General features: G+C 47.3%; 1 protein-coding gene across 1 annotated transcript in view; it reads right to left on the bottom strand.

Moving 5' to 3' along the window:
• Positions 1 to 19,104, bottom strand: part of LOC149332581 (neprilysin-like) — a 46,717-nt gene that overhangs the window by 8,948 nt on the left and 18,665 nt on the right. Inside the window, exons 8-12 of the mRNA XM_089557532.1 lie at positions 13,192 to 13,374; positions 9,267 to 9,423; positions 7,730 to 7,828; positions 5,303 to 5,623; positions 3,314 to 3,511 (exon numbers count right to left, since the gene is read on the bottom strand). Of these exons, the coding sequence (XP_089413658.1) occupies positions 3,314 to 3,511; positions 5,303 to 5,623; positions 7,730 to 7,828; positions 9,267 to 9,423; positions 13,192 to 13,374 (958 nt within the window). The remainder of the gene's footprint in view (positions 1 to 3,313; positions 3,512 to 5,302; positions 5,624 to 7,729; positions 7,829 to 9,266; positions 9,424 to 13,191; positions 13,375 to 19,104) is intronic.

Here is a 19,104-nt window from a genome sequence, read left to right on the forward strand (position 1 = left end):
ACGAAACGTGCAGAAGTTTAAACATGCACATAACAGACTATTCAGCTATAATGAAAATCGAAACACTGCCTTAAAGAAAAAACATTTCTTAAAGTGGAGCGGTTGGTGTAAATTATGTTCATAACATCCTGAAGGCACATATGAACCTTAAGGAACGCTGTAGGGGCGCGCTAGGCATTAATTTAGACCACACGGGGTTCTGTAACGAGCGCAATCGTACAGCACAAAACTGTTTTTACAATTAGTTTAAAAGGAAATTCGATTGCTGCGGCCGCGATTCGATAGCGCGGTGTCGGGAACAATAACAGAACGCCAGAACCATTGAGTCACCGGGAAAGATGCAAACTTTCAGTCATTTTCATCAAAGAGTGACTCAACAGGTGCGTGTGCTGTTTGCTTCAGCAATGCATTCTCAACTTTCGCACGGATAACAAAGAGCTAGCTAAGATTACTGGCGCCCAGGCGCCATTCTTGAGCTCCTTTACAAACACTCTGCAGGATTTGCAGATATTTTGAGCAATTTTTGTGATTCTGCAAGAAGATCCGAAGAGCGTATTGTGGCGCTGCTCTGACAGCAGACCCGGTCGCATTCGAGGGACAACCAGGCAAGGGAAGAGCTGAAACGGTGTGTTGGGCTTACTCGCGCCCTCAACCAATTGAAAACTGAGCGGTGAGAGCATCAGCTGTACTGGCCGTGTCGAAGGACAGAATAAGCGCAGTTCTTTTCTTGGTCTCGCTGAATTTAAATTTGACAAAGAACTTTCTCGACACACTGCGGAAAACACCGACAGCAATATCGACTGTAGGAGAGTCTTTTCAGAGGAATCTGCTCAGGTCTAGCATGGCAGCCCAAAAGATGCAGCGCTTAGCGGCGCCTTTATATGGGCGTCAAAAAAAGAATTACACATGTCCGCGCCAGAATTAAGTGATCGAAAGATATATTACCCCACACATGATTAATCAGAAAAATACTTTGGAAAGATAGCGCAAAAATGACACGGACGACACAAAAGCGGACGGCACAGGCACAGGCGCTATCCTGTGCCGTCCATGTCTTTATTGCGCCATGTTTTGAAAGAATGCTACCAATTAGCCCAAACCAAGCTTTTGTTGAAGAAAAAATCCCTTTGTAACGAAAAAAGACAGGTTTACTGCTATTTGCAAAAAATGACACGCATAGTCCATTGGCACCCTTAGCTTCTACGGTAAAACGAGGACTGGCCTAGGTGTTCAAATATAAGCCGCATGATCAACACCAAGAATATGCATGAGCAACGCGCTGATACATAGGCAGGTAGCACTCTAATAGAGAAGGCATATGCAAACATGGAGAGCACATATTAGTGCGAAAGAAGTATTCAGATGGATAAACCGCGAGCAAGATCCTGCGACGTTTGTGGGCTTGTGACAAATGAAGTAAGTAAAATGAATATCCGCGACTGGGTTTCGAACCTGGGGCGGCGCGAGGAGACCTGCAACTGCGCGAGAGCACCAGCTACGCCATCGCCGCAGCAGACCACGCCTCGTCCAAAGCTACAACCCTTTCTTGCGCTTGGCGGAAATGTGTTGCACATCGTTTCTTCATCTAGTAAAAATACGAACAAACTAATATTCTCGCTGTGTTGTGGTATTTACAGGGGGATGTGTGCTGGATGCCCTGGCGTGGACAACGCTGCTGCCGAAACACGGCAGTAGAGCAGTAGGCTTTGGCGTGCGTTGGTAAATTTACATTGACGATCAAAAAGTTTAGGACGATCATAACTGGCTGTCTTGGCTAGTGGACACCTCAATAGTGGTTCAATATTCCGTGCTTCGAAATGCCAAACCGCCAGCCATTTTTTTATTTGGAGACATGTCTTGGGTACTCTCATACAGTCGCACAAACATGCATAGGGAAGTTGGAGGACGCTTAAGTTTCGCCTTTAAGAGTGGAACGGGAGAGCGTGTCGCAGCCTGCCAGGGAGTGCGCGGAACGCTGCCGCCCGTCCGGCGCGACGCATTGCCCGTTGGCCACATCGTTCGGACTCCCTAGGAGGCCACTCAATAAATCCGATGCCACGAATGCCAGCATAGCTTCCTCGCCGAACGAACGGGCAGCAAGCCGCAAGCTTCGTGGTGAACGGGCCTGGGATTTGCGCTGCGTTGATCGCCGCTCTCCGCGTGATTCGTGCGTCCCCGCACGGCCCCACTGTGCCCGAACGAGAACAGCGGGAGGCGCTGCCGTCGCGCGGCAGTGTCGTGCATTGCGAGAAGGAGGTTTTAGTGGGCGCCGCCTCATGGCGCTACGTGTGCGTGAAGCGAAGGAAAAAAGTAGCGGAAACGTACTTTGCTACTAACATAGCTGCGGCTTCTGTAATTTATATGCTCATAATTACTAATCTACACCACAGTACATCTCTCTAAAGCACTCTTCTAAGAAAACACCGTGTTCACTAGACGCGCCTTTGTTCGTTCCAAGCCCTGAGCAATAAAGCTGGCATGGTGGAGCGGTTAGCGTGCTCGTCTCGTACTCCGGAGGCCGTGGTTCTTTTCCGCAAATCGACCAATTTGTTATTGGGTTTTATTTATCAATGCTTCTGGGATTTCTTGCTCACGGCCAAGGCCGCGGACACCAACGATGACTCCGGCTGTTCTGCGACACGCGGTCTTAACGCTGTAGCGTTAATCGGAATTTCTTAAATATACAGCCTGATTTTCACGATGACCAGGAACTATACTGATGGGACCTACATATTTAGTTCAAGTGCATCCTAACTATGTAACATATCTTAGCTAGTATTATCAGCCCACTATATTCGGGTGAGTATACTTTTGATTCTTTTTATAGGTGAAAAATTGTTTGGGTAAGATGCTTGTATATTATTGGTTTGTAAACGACCACACTTGCAAAATAAGATCAACGTGTCACTGGCCGTTCTGGGTAACATATCTTAGCTAGTATTATCAGCCCACTATATTCGGGTGAGTATACTTTTGATTCTTTTTATAGGTGAAAAATTGTTTGGGTAAGATGCTTGTATATTATTGGTTTGTAAACGACCACACTTGCAAAATAAGATCAACGTGTCACTGGCCGTTCTGGGTCAGTTCAAAGCTATCGGCTCACTCAGAGCATCTTTAGAACGTGGTTACTGTTGATCCGTACAGTAGAAACAATTCCGAGAAAATATTGAATAAAATGATATGCCAAGGGTCGACTGACCATTCACTGCATCAATGGTTAGACGAACCGACCGAAGCGAAGCGACTAAGAAGTGAACTTATATAAAGAAGCTCAGTATTCCAGCTGCTCAGCGGACAGTTTCGTGCTCACCATACAAGGCCTCCACAGCGGTTTCGGTGGAGATCTCCTCCGGGTAGCCAACGATAAAGCCAAAGTTTTCAGCCTTTTCCAGTGTGACGTTCTGCACAGGCGGCTTTATCCAGTCCGTCGTCTGCATCTTCCGGACGATGGATGACCTGACGTTCAGCAAAATTTGCCGGGCTGCCGAGAGTGCTGGCCCGGGAACGACTGTAAGAATAATTGTTCGCAGAGAATGGGAGGCCTGCAAGCGAGGGACTAGCACGGTCACACGATGAGGCATTGAGTCGTCATCTGCTGGTAGTGTTCAGGACGGATGTAAGTTGCGGCAAGTGGGAATATCGCGATGGCGCCCTCTCTCACAGAATGGTGATGTACGCACATTCGAGACTAGATGGGTTGGTCAGCAAGGCATGTGCCGGAGAGTTCGTTCAGCATCTTGAAACATGGCAAAACACCCTTGGCGCAAATAAATTCATATACACAAAAGAGACGATGAGACAGGAGCCAGGCCCCAACTTTATACCAAATAAAGTTGCAAATATACTTTATACCAGATGGCTGACCAAATATGCCAATTTGATCTGCCATGTTAACACGTGCAATTGTGAACCTCGACTGGAAAAGGTTAGGAATCTATGCAGAAGCAAGATCAAGCAGGCGAGGCTTTTACCGGAAGCCGTTCACATAAAGAAAAGAGCAGACCTGTGTGTCACACTTCAGTTAAATTGTGTGTGGCAGAGTACGGTTTTTAGTGCAATAATGATAGCGCGAGACGATAAGTCACGGCTGCCAAAAGGCACACGGAGTGAATGGATGGAGACAACTTTATTAAACACGCACACAGACACAAAAAAATCTTCGAGGGTGGTCCCCTACTGGTCCACGAGTCCACGGGCTTGTGCTTCGCGTGAATCCCGATCCACCAGCCATTTCTGGCCGGCGGGCTGAGCGGTCCGTAAAGCAGCCTCCCAGGAAGAATGAGTGGGATTGGGGATGGGGGGTACTGCCTTTGGGGTAGGACATTCCCAAAGGTAGTGGAAAAGTGCGGATATGGGCACGCCACAGGTGATACATTCAGGGGGAAAGGTTTGGTGAAAGCATGAGAGACGGTGGGGGGAAATAAAACAGCCTGTCTGTAATTGTCGCCATGTGGCGCTGGATGAGGGCGACAAGGCACTGTGGGGTGGTGGCAGTGTCATGCGGCTGAGTTTGTAGAATGTTGTGATTTGATTATATGTATAGAGGAACAATGAAGCCTCTTTCGCAGGGTTGGGGGCCTGATCATCCGGGGTCCGGGAGGAGAGTTCTCGTGAAAACGTGGGCGTAACCTGAGGTTACTAATGTATGTGCTTTTGTCGCGCAAGAACCAGTTGGAAGTTGGTGCCTGTCCGTTGTCTCATCGCTTGTTTTTATGCGTGCATTTATTTGGGCCAAGGTGGTTTTTTGCAGCTTCAAAATGGGTTGGCAGAGAACCCCCGGCCCCCGGGAGTCTGGCATTTGTCACACGCCACAGTTCAAAATCTTTGCACAGCAAGACGATGTCTCTCTCACTCCTCAGGACGATGTTTGTTCGATAGGTGAAGGAAGTGTCCGACTGTACTACTCAAAGGCTTACCTTACGGCCTGGGAAATTCTAAGGTAAACAGGTATCAGGGATCCCATCTGAACCTACTTCCGCAAGATTTAACTTTTTTTTGCGTTCCGTGCATCGATGGGTTACTCCGGGCCGGGAACATCACGTGGTTCAGTATTGATATGCCGGGAAGCAAACCCTTGAAGCATGCACCACGTTTTCACTATCCAGAATAATAACGCTTATGTTATATCTGTTGCGCTTAGTATGTTACAAATAAACAATTTGTTTTTATTTTTTCGCTTCTCCAGCGGCAAAAAAACAACGGTTGCCTTCACAAGTCCCGACACTGAAACACGTACATTGAAACCCCCCGTCCCAGACCATCGTTTGTACCCTGAAGAAATAAAAATAGAAATACTAACATTTCTCGAAGTATCGCCTTTGGATAGCCGGTGCCATGACGGCGACAATCTTCTTGTAGCAGTGTGCAGGCACCGCTGCTGGCTCCCTCTCACGATAATTTTTTGATGCCAGGATCAGTTCCTTGCCGTGGGAAAGCTCCAAAAGCTTTCGGACAACGCTCCAAGCCAGCAGAAGGCGAGAGTCTTCCAGACTCATGGGGGAGTACCATTTCAACGGAACGCCGCCAGCAAAGAGAACGACGATTGCAGTCGCGTTGTGCCACAGCCACACACGATTGCGCGGGTTCAGAGTGTAGTTCGGGATCAACCCCTGCAATTGAGCTGTAAATGAGACCCGCAGTGACAACCATCAATTTTCTTCAATACAGCGACCGCGCGTCGCGTTCGTGCACAGCACACACAATGACAGCTAGAGGAAGCGAAGTCTAATTGTACGGGTATGTCGGTTCTGTATAATGGTATTCGCATCGCATGGTACTGCTCATATTTGCGCAGCGATTTTGTGTTCACTGAAAAACACGATTGGTATTAATTAAATTGGAGACATACACTCAACCCTGGGTTACACTGCTGGGAAAATGCAGTCAAAAAAGAGTGCCCAAAGAAGCCCCTGCCTATTCTATCGCCCCTATCTTCAGATCCTAATGCTGGCCCAGCAGTCTTGCTGGAACACACTCTGATCCTTCCTCTGTTTTTGCAAGTTTTGACAAGTAACATGGACGACCAGTCCCAATAACCATGACAGAGTTTCAATTGTATTCGTGGTATTCGTTGTTCCCAAGTAAGCTTAGCCTCGATTAGTATTCTGGGGATGTTTTCAGTATTGCGTTAATTTTAAACGGTTTCTATAAATTCCGGATGTTCAACTGCGTAAGAACCGGTCTTGCAGGCGCTTGAGGGAATTCATGGAATGAAAACGAAGTTTGGTTCTGTATGTAAATTCATTCAAAACGAAATAACTTTTAGACGTTTCGAAAACTTACCTTCCCTCCGCACATAAGCGGCATATGTTATCTCTGCTTCCAGTTCTTCACTAGCTACAGCTACTGATATTGCGTCGAGATGAGTGTAAAGGTAATAATAATAAAGAAATCATGTAATGAAGAATCCTACATGGTAAAGAACACCAGGTGGCTAAAATTACTCCGGACCGGAGCCCTCCACCCTAACACCTCTTTCTTCTTTCACTTATACCTTGCCCCCTTCTTTCACGCGTGGTTGAGGTGTCCTCCGAGAATAGAGACAGTTACTGCGCCTTTTCTTTTTCTCCAAAACCACTATTTGTTTATGAGCATAGAGCTCGCTTTTTAGTTGTCTATATATGAATGAATGAATGATTTTTTTAGTTATGCTAGAATTTGGTTTGGTTTAGTTTATGGGCTTTAACGTCTGAAAGCGACTCAGACTATGAGAGACGCCGTAGCATAGGGCTCCGGAAATCTCGACCACCTGGGGTTCTTTAACATGCACTGACATCGCACAGTACACGGGCCTCTAGAATTTCGCCTCCAAATCGAAATTCAACCGCCGCGGCCGGGATCGAACCCACGTCTTTCGGGTCAGCAGCCGAGCACCATAACCACTGAGCCACCGCGGCGCGCCTCACCCAGAAATTGGGAGAAGCAAAAGGAAATGTTTCAAGTGGGCATTACATAGCTTTTCTCTTGTTTGGCTCAAAGTTGCAGAAACACCCACGAAATTATTTTGCTAGATTGATATGTGCATGCGGGTTGATACTGATATGTTCACCAGCATGCACGTATTTGCGCAAGTGAAGCTGAATTTAAAGTATTGCACAAAAAAGAACTTAAAAACCTGAATGCTCTGGCTGCTTGTTCACTCTCAAACAGTGTTCTGTGCAAAGACATCACATCGGAGTCAAAAGTGCTTTCCTTCAAACTGGAGATAAAGATTTGCATTCCTATTCACTTTTAATGACCGGTAGGACATTTGCATTCCCATTTCCTTCATTGCAATAGATTATTTGTGGATTTTTATGTGAAAAAACAACTGCACATCGAAACACAACGTCTTCGTCAGAAGTCAAACCCCATAGCCTCTAATCTGTTGACAGATCACAAGCATCTAGTGTATGAGCACAACAATACTCCTGGCAGGAAACTAGACAATCAGTCAAGAAGAACACAGCAAACGTAGCTGCTGGTATTTTTCACGGGTTAGGTAATGAGATTTCCAGCTATGGTAGCTGCATCATAGTCCGTATTCTCTAGTACAAAGAATATTTGTTTTATTTAAAATAGAGAAGACGTTCCCAAGCAGCACACGAAATAATTCCTATATCAAAAAAGACCGGTTTTTCGCTTACTTATGCCAGCACCTGTACCAAGAGGCCCGCATTAAATGAAATGGACCAGCCTACGAAGCAAATTGGGCCGAGTGACATTTCCTTTGAAGAGCCCAACGCACCTTGTGTCAAGGAATTGTTTGTGAGATTTGCGACCGTCCTCAGGTTTTTCAGCTCCATCGCGGCCGTGAATCGTCGGAGAGTTCGTATTACATCCCGCACTGCACCAACAAAGAACAAATCATGAAAGCCGTAACGTCGACGTAACTAATCACACGCCACTGGACCCGACTGTAGTCTAAAGTCCATTCAGTATAAATTATGACCTCTGCCTTTATATTAATAAAACTAATTACACCAGTTCAAATAATTTGTTCGCCCTCTACCGCAATGTCATATGACAGCTGATAACAAAGAATACTGTATTGTTTCAATAATTTCCTGGAACTAAGATCTCACACCATAACGCGTGCAGTTAGAAATATTTAAAACTTGCTATCTTGAGCTGCAAGAGCCATTTTCCGCATGGCATTATCAGCGGCGGTCGTCATCTTGAGCGGTGGTGCATCACAATACAGCGAAGTGATTTTAACTACCCGTTATAAAACTGGTGTCAAGACAGTCTATAGACATGGTCAAATGTTTTAGGGGAATCCCCCAAGGTGGCCCCGATCTGTGGTGCACTACTTACATTTGTTAGGTGCATTTAACACTTGGAACAGAGTTCTGGCCGTCGCTGTTGTTTTGCTTCTTCTCTCTTTAACTGATTAATACCAATTTCGCTTTCTTGACATTCATTTTTGTCCCATTAATCTACTTAGGTCAAATGTAGCCGTACGGCTGCACTCGGGTGAACGCCAATAATTAGTTACTCCCTTATAATTAATCTACTTTAATTCTTTCCCCTGCCTGGCAATGACCCGGGGGACCAGGAGGAATTTTTCTTGAGCAGCTACACTAGTTATATTCTGCCTGTAGCAAATGCCTGCGCTCAGGGGGGCGTTAATCAGTTATATTAAGCGATTGCATAAAGAACCCGTTGCACTGTACCCCGGCAGTCGCCCTAGGTGAGACGGCAGTTTCTAGGGCTGTGATTATGGGCCCCCAAATTATCTCAGAAGTTGGTACTGACTGCGTTCTTATCTGCATGACATCTCGCACAGAACTGCTAGTCGCAACTTGCGCCAGCCATCGGTAGGGAGTTGAACCGTCAACGAACAGATTCAAGGGTATGTATTGCAGTGGTATATGCTAGGGGTGTCATGGCACAGTTGTCTATGGACATATGCTTTGCTCGCGCTTTGTAACACTTAATCCGTGATTAAGTGTCCTCCTTTGGGGATGATTTTCACGCCCTTGACCCTTCCTGGCATCCTAAGCGTCTCATTCATCGACTTCGAATCTTAGTGCACTGCAACTTTTGGCCAATAACTACGGCTCTCGCCGCGTCTTCATTCCAACCATCACAGACCTGCTCGCGATGTTCATGTAAGCCTCTTAGGTTCTAGTAGTGTCGATTTATTATGCGTTGCACTCAGCAGCTTCCGTCAGAGCAACTAAAAAGTTGAGATATTTTTTTGCGCTTTTGCTTTTAGGCGATCAAACTTCGCTGCAATTTAATTCATGCAACTTAACTTTGCCATACAGGGGTGTACGTACCTTGGTGCTCGGCTCGCACAATGCGAAAGGAAACCCCAAGAGTGTTTTGGATATTCGGGTCGTACAGGTTAAGTCTTCTGGCGTAATGCTGTGCGGTGTCCGCGTCGTAGAGAAAACCGTCCTCCAACCATTCCTCCTCATTTGAGTTGATTTTAATCTGCGTCAAAGCGACGGAAAAATGAGTAAGTTGCATGTTGCAGAAACTAGAGGGGACACATAAGGTTCGTCTTAAGCACATGGCGATAAAGCGCTAATGACTTAAGACCATATATGCGGAATAGACCATTCCAAACTTCCCATTCAGATGTCCCCGTGAGTCTTCGTTCCACTCCTTGCATAATGGTGCAGCGCTTAAGGGAATGCGCCACTGCCCTGCGATGGCAGCTGCTGCCACTGGTGGGTCTTGTGCGACACAAGTTGCTCTTCTCCAGAAAAATCTCGCGATCAACCATTAATTAAACAGCCACCTGTCAGTGTGGTTAGGTTTCTTAGAATCCGGAGGGTAGGTTGTGATGGCGCCTCAAGTTGCCGCGACCTAGGTTGCCCAACTAGGTTGCCTGGGCCAACCTACGCCACAACAGCGAGGCAGACAACGCCGACGCCGCATTTTCAGCGTAACGAGGTCCTTAACCATATCGCGTGAAACGGGCAGCTGCATCTGCAAGGGAAATTTTACCGAGGACAAAGGATGCTACTTTCCCCCGTTTGCCCTAATGAAGAGCTTATACACGCTGGGCATTTGAGTATGAGTGCGTTAACGAGGCAGGTCGAGAGTTCTAGACAGCGAAGGATGCGCCTCCTGGTGGCGTGCTGTACTTGCACCTAATCGAGCTCCCATGCATCAGAAATTAACTGGCCGCTCCAGTAGGTCGAAGGAGAAAGTGGCGGTGCGAGTTTCCCCGTCAGCTACTTCCTCACCGGTGACTGAAGCCTCTGCGAAGTGGCTGCCCTGTTCAGTTGCCCAAAAGTTGCACCCATGTCCCTGACGCGTCTGGTCAATGCCTGGCATAGATTTCGTACAACACGAACGCCAGTGCAACATTCGCGTGAAACGAATAGGTGCCTTGAGAAAAAAAAATCTCGTTTTCTCGTTCCAAAGCCGATGTGTTGAGAGAGAGACTTATAACAGAACAATTATTAGCGTCCACCGAACAGCAGTAATAAGGCTATTAAGGAAAGCATATTTTCCCAACAAGCTTCGCACCTGAATAAAAATTAGGTTTAGTCCGGCGATGGAACATGAGGTTATCGCCTATTCGATACAGCCACCCTTCCAAGTCACACTTTTTGGATTGCACTTTTCATTCTGATGCACCTGCGGAATATTGCAAGATACTGTTATGAACATATTGACGTGAGTGGCCTAGATTTAAAACGCGTCTTGCTTTTAAGGTTGTCCAGCGCTCACAGTGACCGTTTAAGACTGGCATAAAAAAACCAATGGGTCGAAGGCGATAAAGCGCAGAAATTTATCAGCATCCCATGAAGGGATCGGTGGGTATACTCACTTTTTTAGTGCAGTCTTAAGACATTGAAAAACTGCGGTAACATGCAATTTCGCGGTGAAAAAAATGCGTATGTCCAGAAAGAATGGGTGTAGAACTAACCTAATCAGAAAGGCTGGGAAATGGCAGGGCGACTGCACAGAATAGCAAATTTTCCCCGTTTAGAATGCCAGATTAGAACGAGTTTTTCTGAACACAGAAATTTTTATATAATCCGGTTATTATCATTATAAGTCATACGGCTGCATGTGGGTAGAAGATTATCACAAATTACTCCATGACTGCAAGGTCTCAGCCCATGAGGGTTTTCCACAAACACATTTTGGACAGAGAAAGATGTATCACTTTTTCAAACGCCTATATGGGTGCAATCGTGTTACAAGCGCAATGATATTTAAGGAGTACTGACAATGACAGGTGCGAAGTGCTACGCTGACACCAAAAAGGAAGAGACGAGGGGGGGGGGGGGGGAGAAGGGGGGGGGGGGAGGGGGGGGGAGTTCACCCCATGAAAGTCCCAGGCGCAGCAGCCTCCACAGAACGAGACACCTGATGCGCCCACACTTCCTTTCATTCAGAGCAGTTTCGGAGAACGAGCATGCTATGAAGAAACGCTGTGTTGTTATTGCAAGACATCTTGGAAAAACCAATAAGGTAAATAAGGTTAAGACATCGAGCGGCTGACGGCGAACAAAACTAGGTGACAGCAGTGCAGCAAGAGTACAAGTTAACTGCTTTAGTAGGCCCTGAAAAATACGTGCTTCTGAAAACGCCATGTGATCGGCGAAGGCATGAAAGTTCTGGAGAATAATATTGAGATCGAATCTGCTAGTAACAGGAGGGTATACCTAGTAGTTGTCTCTTGCTGAAGTTTGAGTTTTTGACGGACTAGTTTGTCTGACAGGACAAGGCACGAGCAACATTGCAAGTTTCAACTTTGTAACGTGCGCCCCGATCGTTTCATTCATGCCCTTGCCTGTTTACGTGAAGCAGGCGCACACGTACATAGCACCGAGGTGCCATCATCCTGAAGATGGTAAAGTCGCTGAAACTGATGTATGGATGAGGCTTTGCTGAGATTTCATTTGAGCCCGGTCATGTAGGGGGATCAATTTTTATTTTTCATTTATCAGAAAAGACTAGCGATGTCGAGTCGAATTTCAGCAAGAGTAGAGACATCACGGCCAAGTGGCCATCGTTTGCACTTCTACATGGCGTTCATTTCCCAGTCGGAGCTTCATCATTGCATTGAAAGGATGCGCGGTTGGTGGAGTTCCGGACCGGAAGGCGTCATCCCACTGCCACACGAGGGCTCATGGCAACCGTTGGAATGAAAAGTTAGGTGTCTGGCGGGACGCCGCCAATAGACGAGCATCGCCAACTGTGAAGAAAAGCAATGGCAGTGTAGAGGAAGATTGGAAACGAAGCCAGGAACCCACGGCACACCTCAGGGGCTTATCACGAGAGAGAGCTGCTAGATGGCGCGGGCTTAGCAAGAGCCACACACTCCCAAGTTCGCGTTACGTTGCGACGCTAATAGTATACAAGGACGCACAACACGAAAGGCAACGTGCGACAGCGCAGCCGGCGCACTTCCCAAAGAATGCGTGCTCAGTAAACGCACAAATGCGCATGTTCAGTTAGCCGTTGGCCAGGTGCCGCCCATTGCCTCCGGATCTTGGTGGCAGCGCTTCGCGAAGTTGACTGTAGCCGCCACGACCACACTGCCACTGCGTGTGCATGAAGCACCACCAATTTTGATGAGGGAACGCCATACCGCATTCTTGATGTATATGTATGTTTTGTATTCATGTGCTGCTAATATTGTACAATTTTATTCTTTTGGTCATCTAACAATGTCAATTAACTCCTGCTTGGGTCAAGCAGTGGCGTGCAGTGTTCTGAAATGAATAAATAAATAAATTGACGCCCGTGCAGTCGACATAGACTTACTGATTTCCCAAGAGAAAAGGAGTCGAATCAGCCATTGTTATGAGCTATTCGTTCATTATCCCTGTCGTCTCTTCACTGTTGATTTTTCTTTTACAACCAAACGCGGCTTCACTGTACGGACCAACGTACAAGAATATCAACCGCCGAAATGCTCTTTTTCTATAAAGAGTTTGGAAGCTTCGAATCAAGATGCGGGCATCACCAAGTACCAGTCTCTGGCCGTTACAACAATGACGCGCAATCTAAGGGCGTGACCGTAAAAAATTGACAGCGCATTTGCCATCTCCGCCCATTTTTGAGCATAAGTGGCCAGTTTATTACCTGAGTACTGCGTGCGGCGTCACAGCTGGCTAATATCCAGACTGAGGAGAAATTTTAAAGCCCTATATTACGAAACACGGGATCACAAGGGAGCTCCGAATACGGCACGCTGAAAGCAATGTAGTGAACATTCATAAGCTTACATACACTGAAAATAGGCCGGCGGGGTAGGTGATCCGTCGACCAAGATACTTCAATTTTCACGTAGGCAGGGAGGCCGTACTCCAAGGAAAGCTTCGCCATCTTCTCCCCGACGCTGAAATTCTGGTCAGAGCGCATAGTTGAGAAGTCGAGGCCAAGCCGATGCATAAGAGAGTGCAGCGATGCTAGCTGCATGAATAAAAAAGAAAAAAAAAAACTCAGATGATGGTGCGTAATGCGAGATTCAGCGACAGCTTTTCACGAATTACTATTTCACGGTATATTGACGGACACATTGAGAGCGAATTGATATTCATGTTGCTTAGAGCGCTTAATTTGATTTTGAAGACATACTCGTTCCACGACTGCGCTCCTGCCCAGTTCACCGCCGTAGGGGCGCGGCGCCACCGTCGCTCCCCCCATCCTCGGGTGCCGAGTTGCGCCGCAGCCGCCACAGATGGACCCTGCTTTAGTCGCATACAACTCAAGAAAGAAGCGGCTTTTCGACGTCAAAGGACCCCCTTTCAGCCCATGGTGTGTACCGATTCTCATAAATCGGCTAACCCGACAGTGCAGGGAGTGGAAGATGGAGGAGATGAAACAAGATTATCCCCTCCCTCCGTGAGACTAGAACTAGCCATTGGCTGGAAACAGCTTCTCCGTCGGGAAAAAGCCGCTTCGTTGTTGAGTTGTGTCCGCCTATACATTCCTACGCCCTTGCCATAACCTCCCTCCTCCTACCACGCTAACCACTGTTCTTATTGTTCCACTGGAAGGTACCTCTGGTTGCTCATTCCTTGCACTCGCCATACCCTCCTCACATTTCCGCGTCAATCCTCCACCTCATTCCAGGAAAACTTGCCTCCGGGCGGTTCCCGTAGCAACCACCCACCATTTACACATTCCTCAGCTCTTGCCATAGCTTCATACTGGTTCCCATGGCAACCACTTACGGGTTATGGGAACTACTGGAACTACATCACCGCGTAACCCAAGCACGAGCGGATAACATCAAAGTGGAGGGGGGGGGGGGGGAAGCCCCCTCCCGGCTTCTAGGCGAAAGGAAAGACAAAGAATTAGTTTTTGAGTTTTGCCGTGCGCGCTTGGCCTCCATCGAAAACAGCCGTCGCTGCAGGGACCGGACCCTTTACTCCGGCTCAATAGGAGGAGAGCGAAGGAGCGAGAGAAAAGAGAAAAATTACGAGGAACTTTAGCGGCTAAAGTGGTGAAAGGCGAAAGCCTGAGTGCTGCATTCTGCTACGCGATTGTTCACTGCACATTTTGTTGGTGCATTAATTAACTGCCAATTAATGACGCTTAAGCTTCGCCTTTCGGAGTGGAACGCTACAGCGTGTTGTAGCGCTGCCACGGAGTCCAAGGAACGCCACCACCCGTTCGGCGCGATGCGTTGCCCTTTGAACGCAACGCTTTTTGAGGAAAGGAAATGGGGCTGTAATTCTCTGTCATCTCGGTGGACACCTGAGCCGCACCGTCCAGGAAGGGAGGAAGTGTGAGTGAAAGAAGAAAGAGGGGTCGTAATGAAGAAAATGAAAATTGTATTTGAGGAAAGGAAATTGCGCAGTAACTGTCTCACTTATCTCAGTTATAGTGCCTAGAATATACTGGCTAGTGTGCTGAGCGCGGGCGGCGCGGTGGCACCCGCGGTGATGCCTGCCGCGGCTGCCGCGTAGCGGCGCTGTGGTGCGGGAGGGTGTAGGGTGAGCGCGCGCGTCGGGGCGAGCCGGTTTCTCGCACGCGTCGCGCCTCTGAGGGTTGGAAAGGGCTAACCAAACCAAGTGTAAGCACACGGGAGCGTAAGCGGTTGATGGGATTCAAGCTAAAAAAAAACGCGTTTCACAAAACGCACAATTCGGTTTAATAGAATGAATGCAGTATGTTTAATCAAAGGGGAAGTGCGAGTGGGGGTAAGGCTTTTTGGCCAACAGAAAGTACGATAAAGTGCGTATTCAAATGCAGTGGCAACAGATAGGCACTGTCGCAGATAGCCAGCAACAGATAGACACTGTGTAGGCTTCACCTACACAAATTAACTTTGAGTGTGATAGAGTAGCACATTTTATACTTGCCAAAGCGGCAGGATATCAAACTTACAGCTTTTGAGTATATTAGTACGGAAACAGATAAAACACTACGCTATTATGAATCCATTGCAGCCTATAATAAATATAAATTTTAAAAGTTCCAAGTAAAGAGAACTTGTTACGATTACGGCTGAACGTGTCCAGTAAAGAGAACTTCTTACGATTACGGCTGAACGTGTCCATACTTTTGGTCTTTTCGCTTAAAGCCTAAAAAAACCTTCGTGTTTTTTTGCAAGTATTTTCGGCCAGGCAAAATCATAATGCTCTGCTTCCGAAGGTGCTCGCAGAGCTTTGGGCTCCTCATTAGCAAACATTCCACAATCCAGGCATCATCATAAGGCATGCCTCTCAGAGACTTTCGTCTTGCGGCCAGGAAACAAGCTCTCAGAGCTAACTGCTGCTTCTTCGGGAGTGACTGCATTTTTGCCTCGAGTGTTTCTTCGCTCAGTGCATTGTTTTGCTCCTTCATTTGAGTCACATGTTGCTGAGCATTGGCCACGCTTTTCTTTGTCTTTCTCAAAGCACGAGAAAAATTCTTGATTTTTTTTTGTCACTGCAAGGAGCTTTCGTCTTTTTTCTTTTGTACATGTTGTTCTGCGAGAGCTTCCGTAAAAATTTGCACTGCAAGCAAGACTCTCCTTTTCTATCGGTGGTCAGCAAGCATTTCTTTGCAAAGTGCATACTTCTGTATGAAGTGTGCTAGCCTGCAACAGGAATCATGCCGCATCCATTACAAAGGCCACGCAGAGCAATTTCTTAGATTAATCTGTATCATGGCGGGATGTAAGCACGCGCTTTTCCTTTTCTCTTCCTCGGAAGTAAATTGTGGCAATTACAGAACCGTGCTCACGCAAAGGTTTTACAAAAGTCACCATTCTTTCGATGAATTGTTTCGAGAAGTCACCAGTTTCGGTCTCGCAACAGACATTAGTTAAAGCGCTATTTGACGCAGCAGGCAACTTCAGCCATGTCACCGGAATCAGAATTCCATCGAATGGGTGCCGAACATCACTTGGGCACGGACACTGCAGTATCGCTTCGCTATCACACACCGGTCCTGTAGCAATGTCTGTCTGCTCGGAATCGGAACGCTTCTGGAGTTCCGCTGATGCGCCTCCACGAGCGACGCAATGAGGGTCAACCCGCGTATCATCACCGTCGACTGCAGAGCACCACTCGGGATCCACCAGCTCAACATTTCGCTTCCGTTATTTAGGTGCCGGTCCTTGGTCGCAAATGTTTCGCACCTTCTTTTTCACCGTCTTTTTAGGCACAAGATGAGGTGGATAATTTTCGAATACTGTAGGGACAGCATCGGGCTTCAGGCGTGAGCTCATTCACGACGCCGTTCACCGTAATCTTGAAAAGATCTTTCGATGCATTCGTTCTCGAAATGTTTTCATATTATTTTCCCATTCAGCATGCCGTGCTGGGTTCGCCTGTGCAGTGAACAAAGATATCTTATCTTCACCGATAACCGCTTCGACACAACGGAACAAAACACGTCCTCTCTTTGCATTGCCGCTTAGCCTTTAACATTTCAGGGTGTTTTTGCTCACGTTTAGCGTCTTACAGCTTCACAGTCCAAGAGATGATGTCTGTCAAACATTGATTTCACACGAGCAATCGCGCGAGGCTGCCGTATCGGCGCGACAGCAGACGACAGGAGTACGGCGGCTTTCGCGCACCTTCCCGACCGGCAGCGCCCCTTGCGGCCTCTCCGCGCGGGCATCGCGGCGGGGGCCTCGCCCTCCCGTACGAAACGCGCGCGCTGCGCACACTAGCCAGTATATTCTATATAGACGCACCTTTGTTCATTCCAAACCATCTAGCTGGCATGGCGGAGTGCACCCCCATCGCATGCGGGAGGTGCTGGGTTCGATTCCCAGTGCCGCCGGGTGCCCACCGGTTTATTAAAGGGTACAAGCGTGCCTCCGGCCTGGTGCTCGGCCTCAGTGGAGGTAAATGCTTGAAAAAAAAAAAAAAGAAGCTGGCATGGCGGAGTGGTAGCGTGCTGGACTAGCACTCCGGAGACCGGGGTTCGATTCCCAAGCTCGGCCAATTTCCTACTCGGATTTATTTATTTATCTGGTCTGACTAGAAAGGTTAATTAGACTAATTGGTTGAGTGAGCATTTAACAAAACTCAATCAAACTTACTTGGAGCATCACAATACGATCCCTTTAATTGGTTGCATGGGTAGTAGCCAAAGTACAATTGGCCCCATTTGAAAATCGCGCACTGTGACGTCACGACCGTTTCGGTCAATTGAAAAGCGTGACATTTCTGTCGACAGCTCCTGCTTACAACGATGAGGCATTAAAGGCTTCCGCCTTAAAAGTTTGGATGTCATGGGTGGCCGATTTGCTTGGGAGATTATTACCAGAGCAGAGAAATGCGCAACCGGATTATGACTCACGGGGAGAACCCCCAGGATGGCTACCACAAAAGAAGGAGGTTACAACGATGGAGGAGGAATGCGTAACCTGAGAATGATTTCATGGCAGATGTCACGCGTATACAGCTAATCCAAAGCCATAAGATATTTTGCTAACTCTCATGCCCTAAGCTGGTAAGCCTAGCACTAGAATATTTCTTTCTGATAGCACCTTCTTCGCCATCATGATTGGGTGCCTTATAAATTGAGATTTACAGCTCGCCCTCTAGAACTGCCGTATCGAATTTTACAACTTCGAAAGGGCGATTATTTTATGGGTCGTGTTAAATAACAACGCAGCCGTTCAGTCTGTGTACCCGCGCCCGCCAGTGCACGCCGCTCGAAGGTTTCATTATCACGTGACTTCATCGTGCCACCCGGGTTCGAGGGTTGAAGAAGCGGCGAGCAGTCTAGTGCAGGAGGAAACGATTGTTTAATTCAGCGGAGAGGTGAAACGAGGGCATGATGCGGATTCGAAATATAAAACTGATTATTTGTGAATCTGCTCACTAGCACGTTGTACTCAACTCTTTGGTGTATATGCGGCTGTTGTGCACATAAGTAGCTGTGCAATGATAAAGCCTGTCAGCAAAATTCAGCATGTGATATATTCGCTGGTTGTGATGCCTGGGCACTTGGCAGTTATGCCTGTTTGCGTTGGGTTCTCTTTTCTTAAGGTCGTCTGCTGTCATGTTAACCTACACTGATATATTTTGTAAATGTTATTATAAAGTTGCAAAGTTTACTTCGTAGAGAAAAACATAGTTATGTCCTTTGGTTTCGGTATAAACCTTGGATAGTATTTTCGTTCACCGTGTACATTTGTCATTGTACTGTCTTATTGTTGCATTGCGTCTGTCCTCTGTCGAGAATCAAGTGTTTAAGGAACTCGGCTCCTGAGCCCGAAGATTGGCATCCGACCGCTTCGGCGGTGTTTCGAGGGAGGCTGTACACAAGGCGCCCGTCTATACTATGCGAGGTCAGTGCGCGTTAAAGAACCACAAGTGGCCGAAATTATTCCCGAGCCTTGAGGTACAGCGTCCCTCATTGACCATGTCGATTTGGGACCTTGAATTCCATAGACCACTACACCTTGTCATTGTGCCTGCCACTGGGCTTTATCACCTGGTCTAAAGAAAGAGCACCCCCCCCCCCCCCCCCCCCCTTCAGCCGATAATCCTTCGTCTTCAGTCTTAGTTTTCCATTGGTGTAGCTGTGTCTAATCTCAGCCATGCCGAAAGTAGAATGAAACTCTCGTATAGAAAAAGCAAGCATCCCGCTTTACCGCTGATCAAGGCTGTGAGGGTATCGTAGAAGAGATGATGTTAACACGACCAAAACACACATTAAACAAATTTGTGGGGTTATATGGCTCTAAAC

Source organism: Amblyomma mixtum, chromosome 8 (assembly GCF_055824585.1).
Source record: "Amblyomma mixtum isolate Tamu chromosome 8, ASM5582458v1, whole genome shotgun sequence".
Classification (NCBI taxonomy): domain Eukaryota; kingdom Metazoa; phylum Arthropoda; class Arachnida; order Ixodida; family Ixodidae; genus Amblyomma; species Amblyomma mixtum.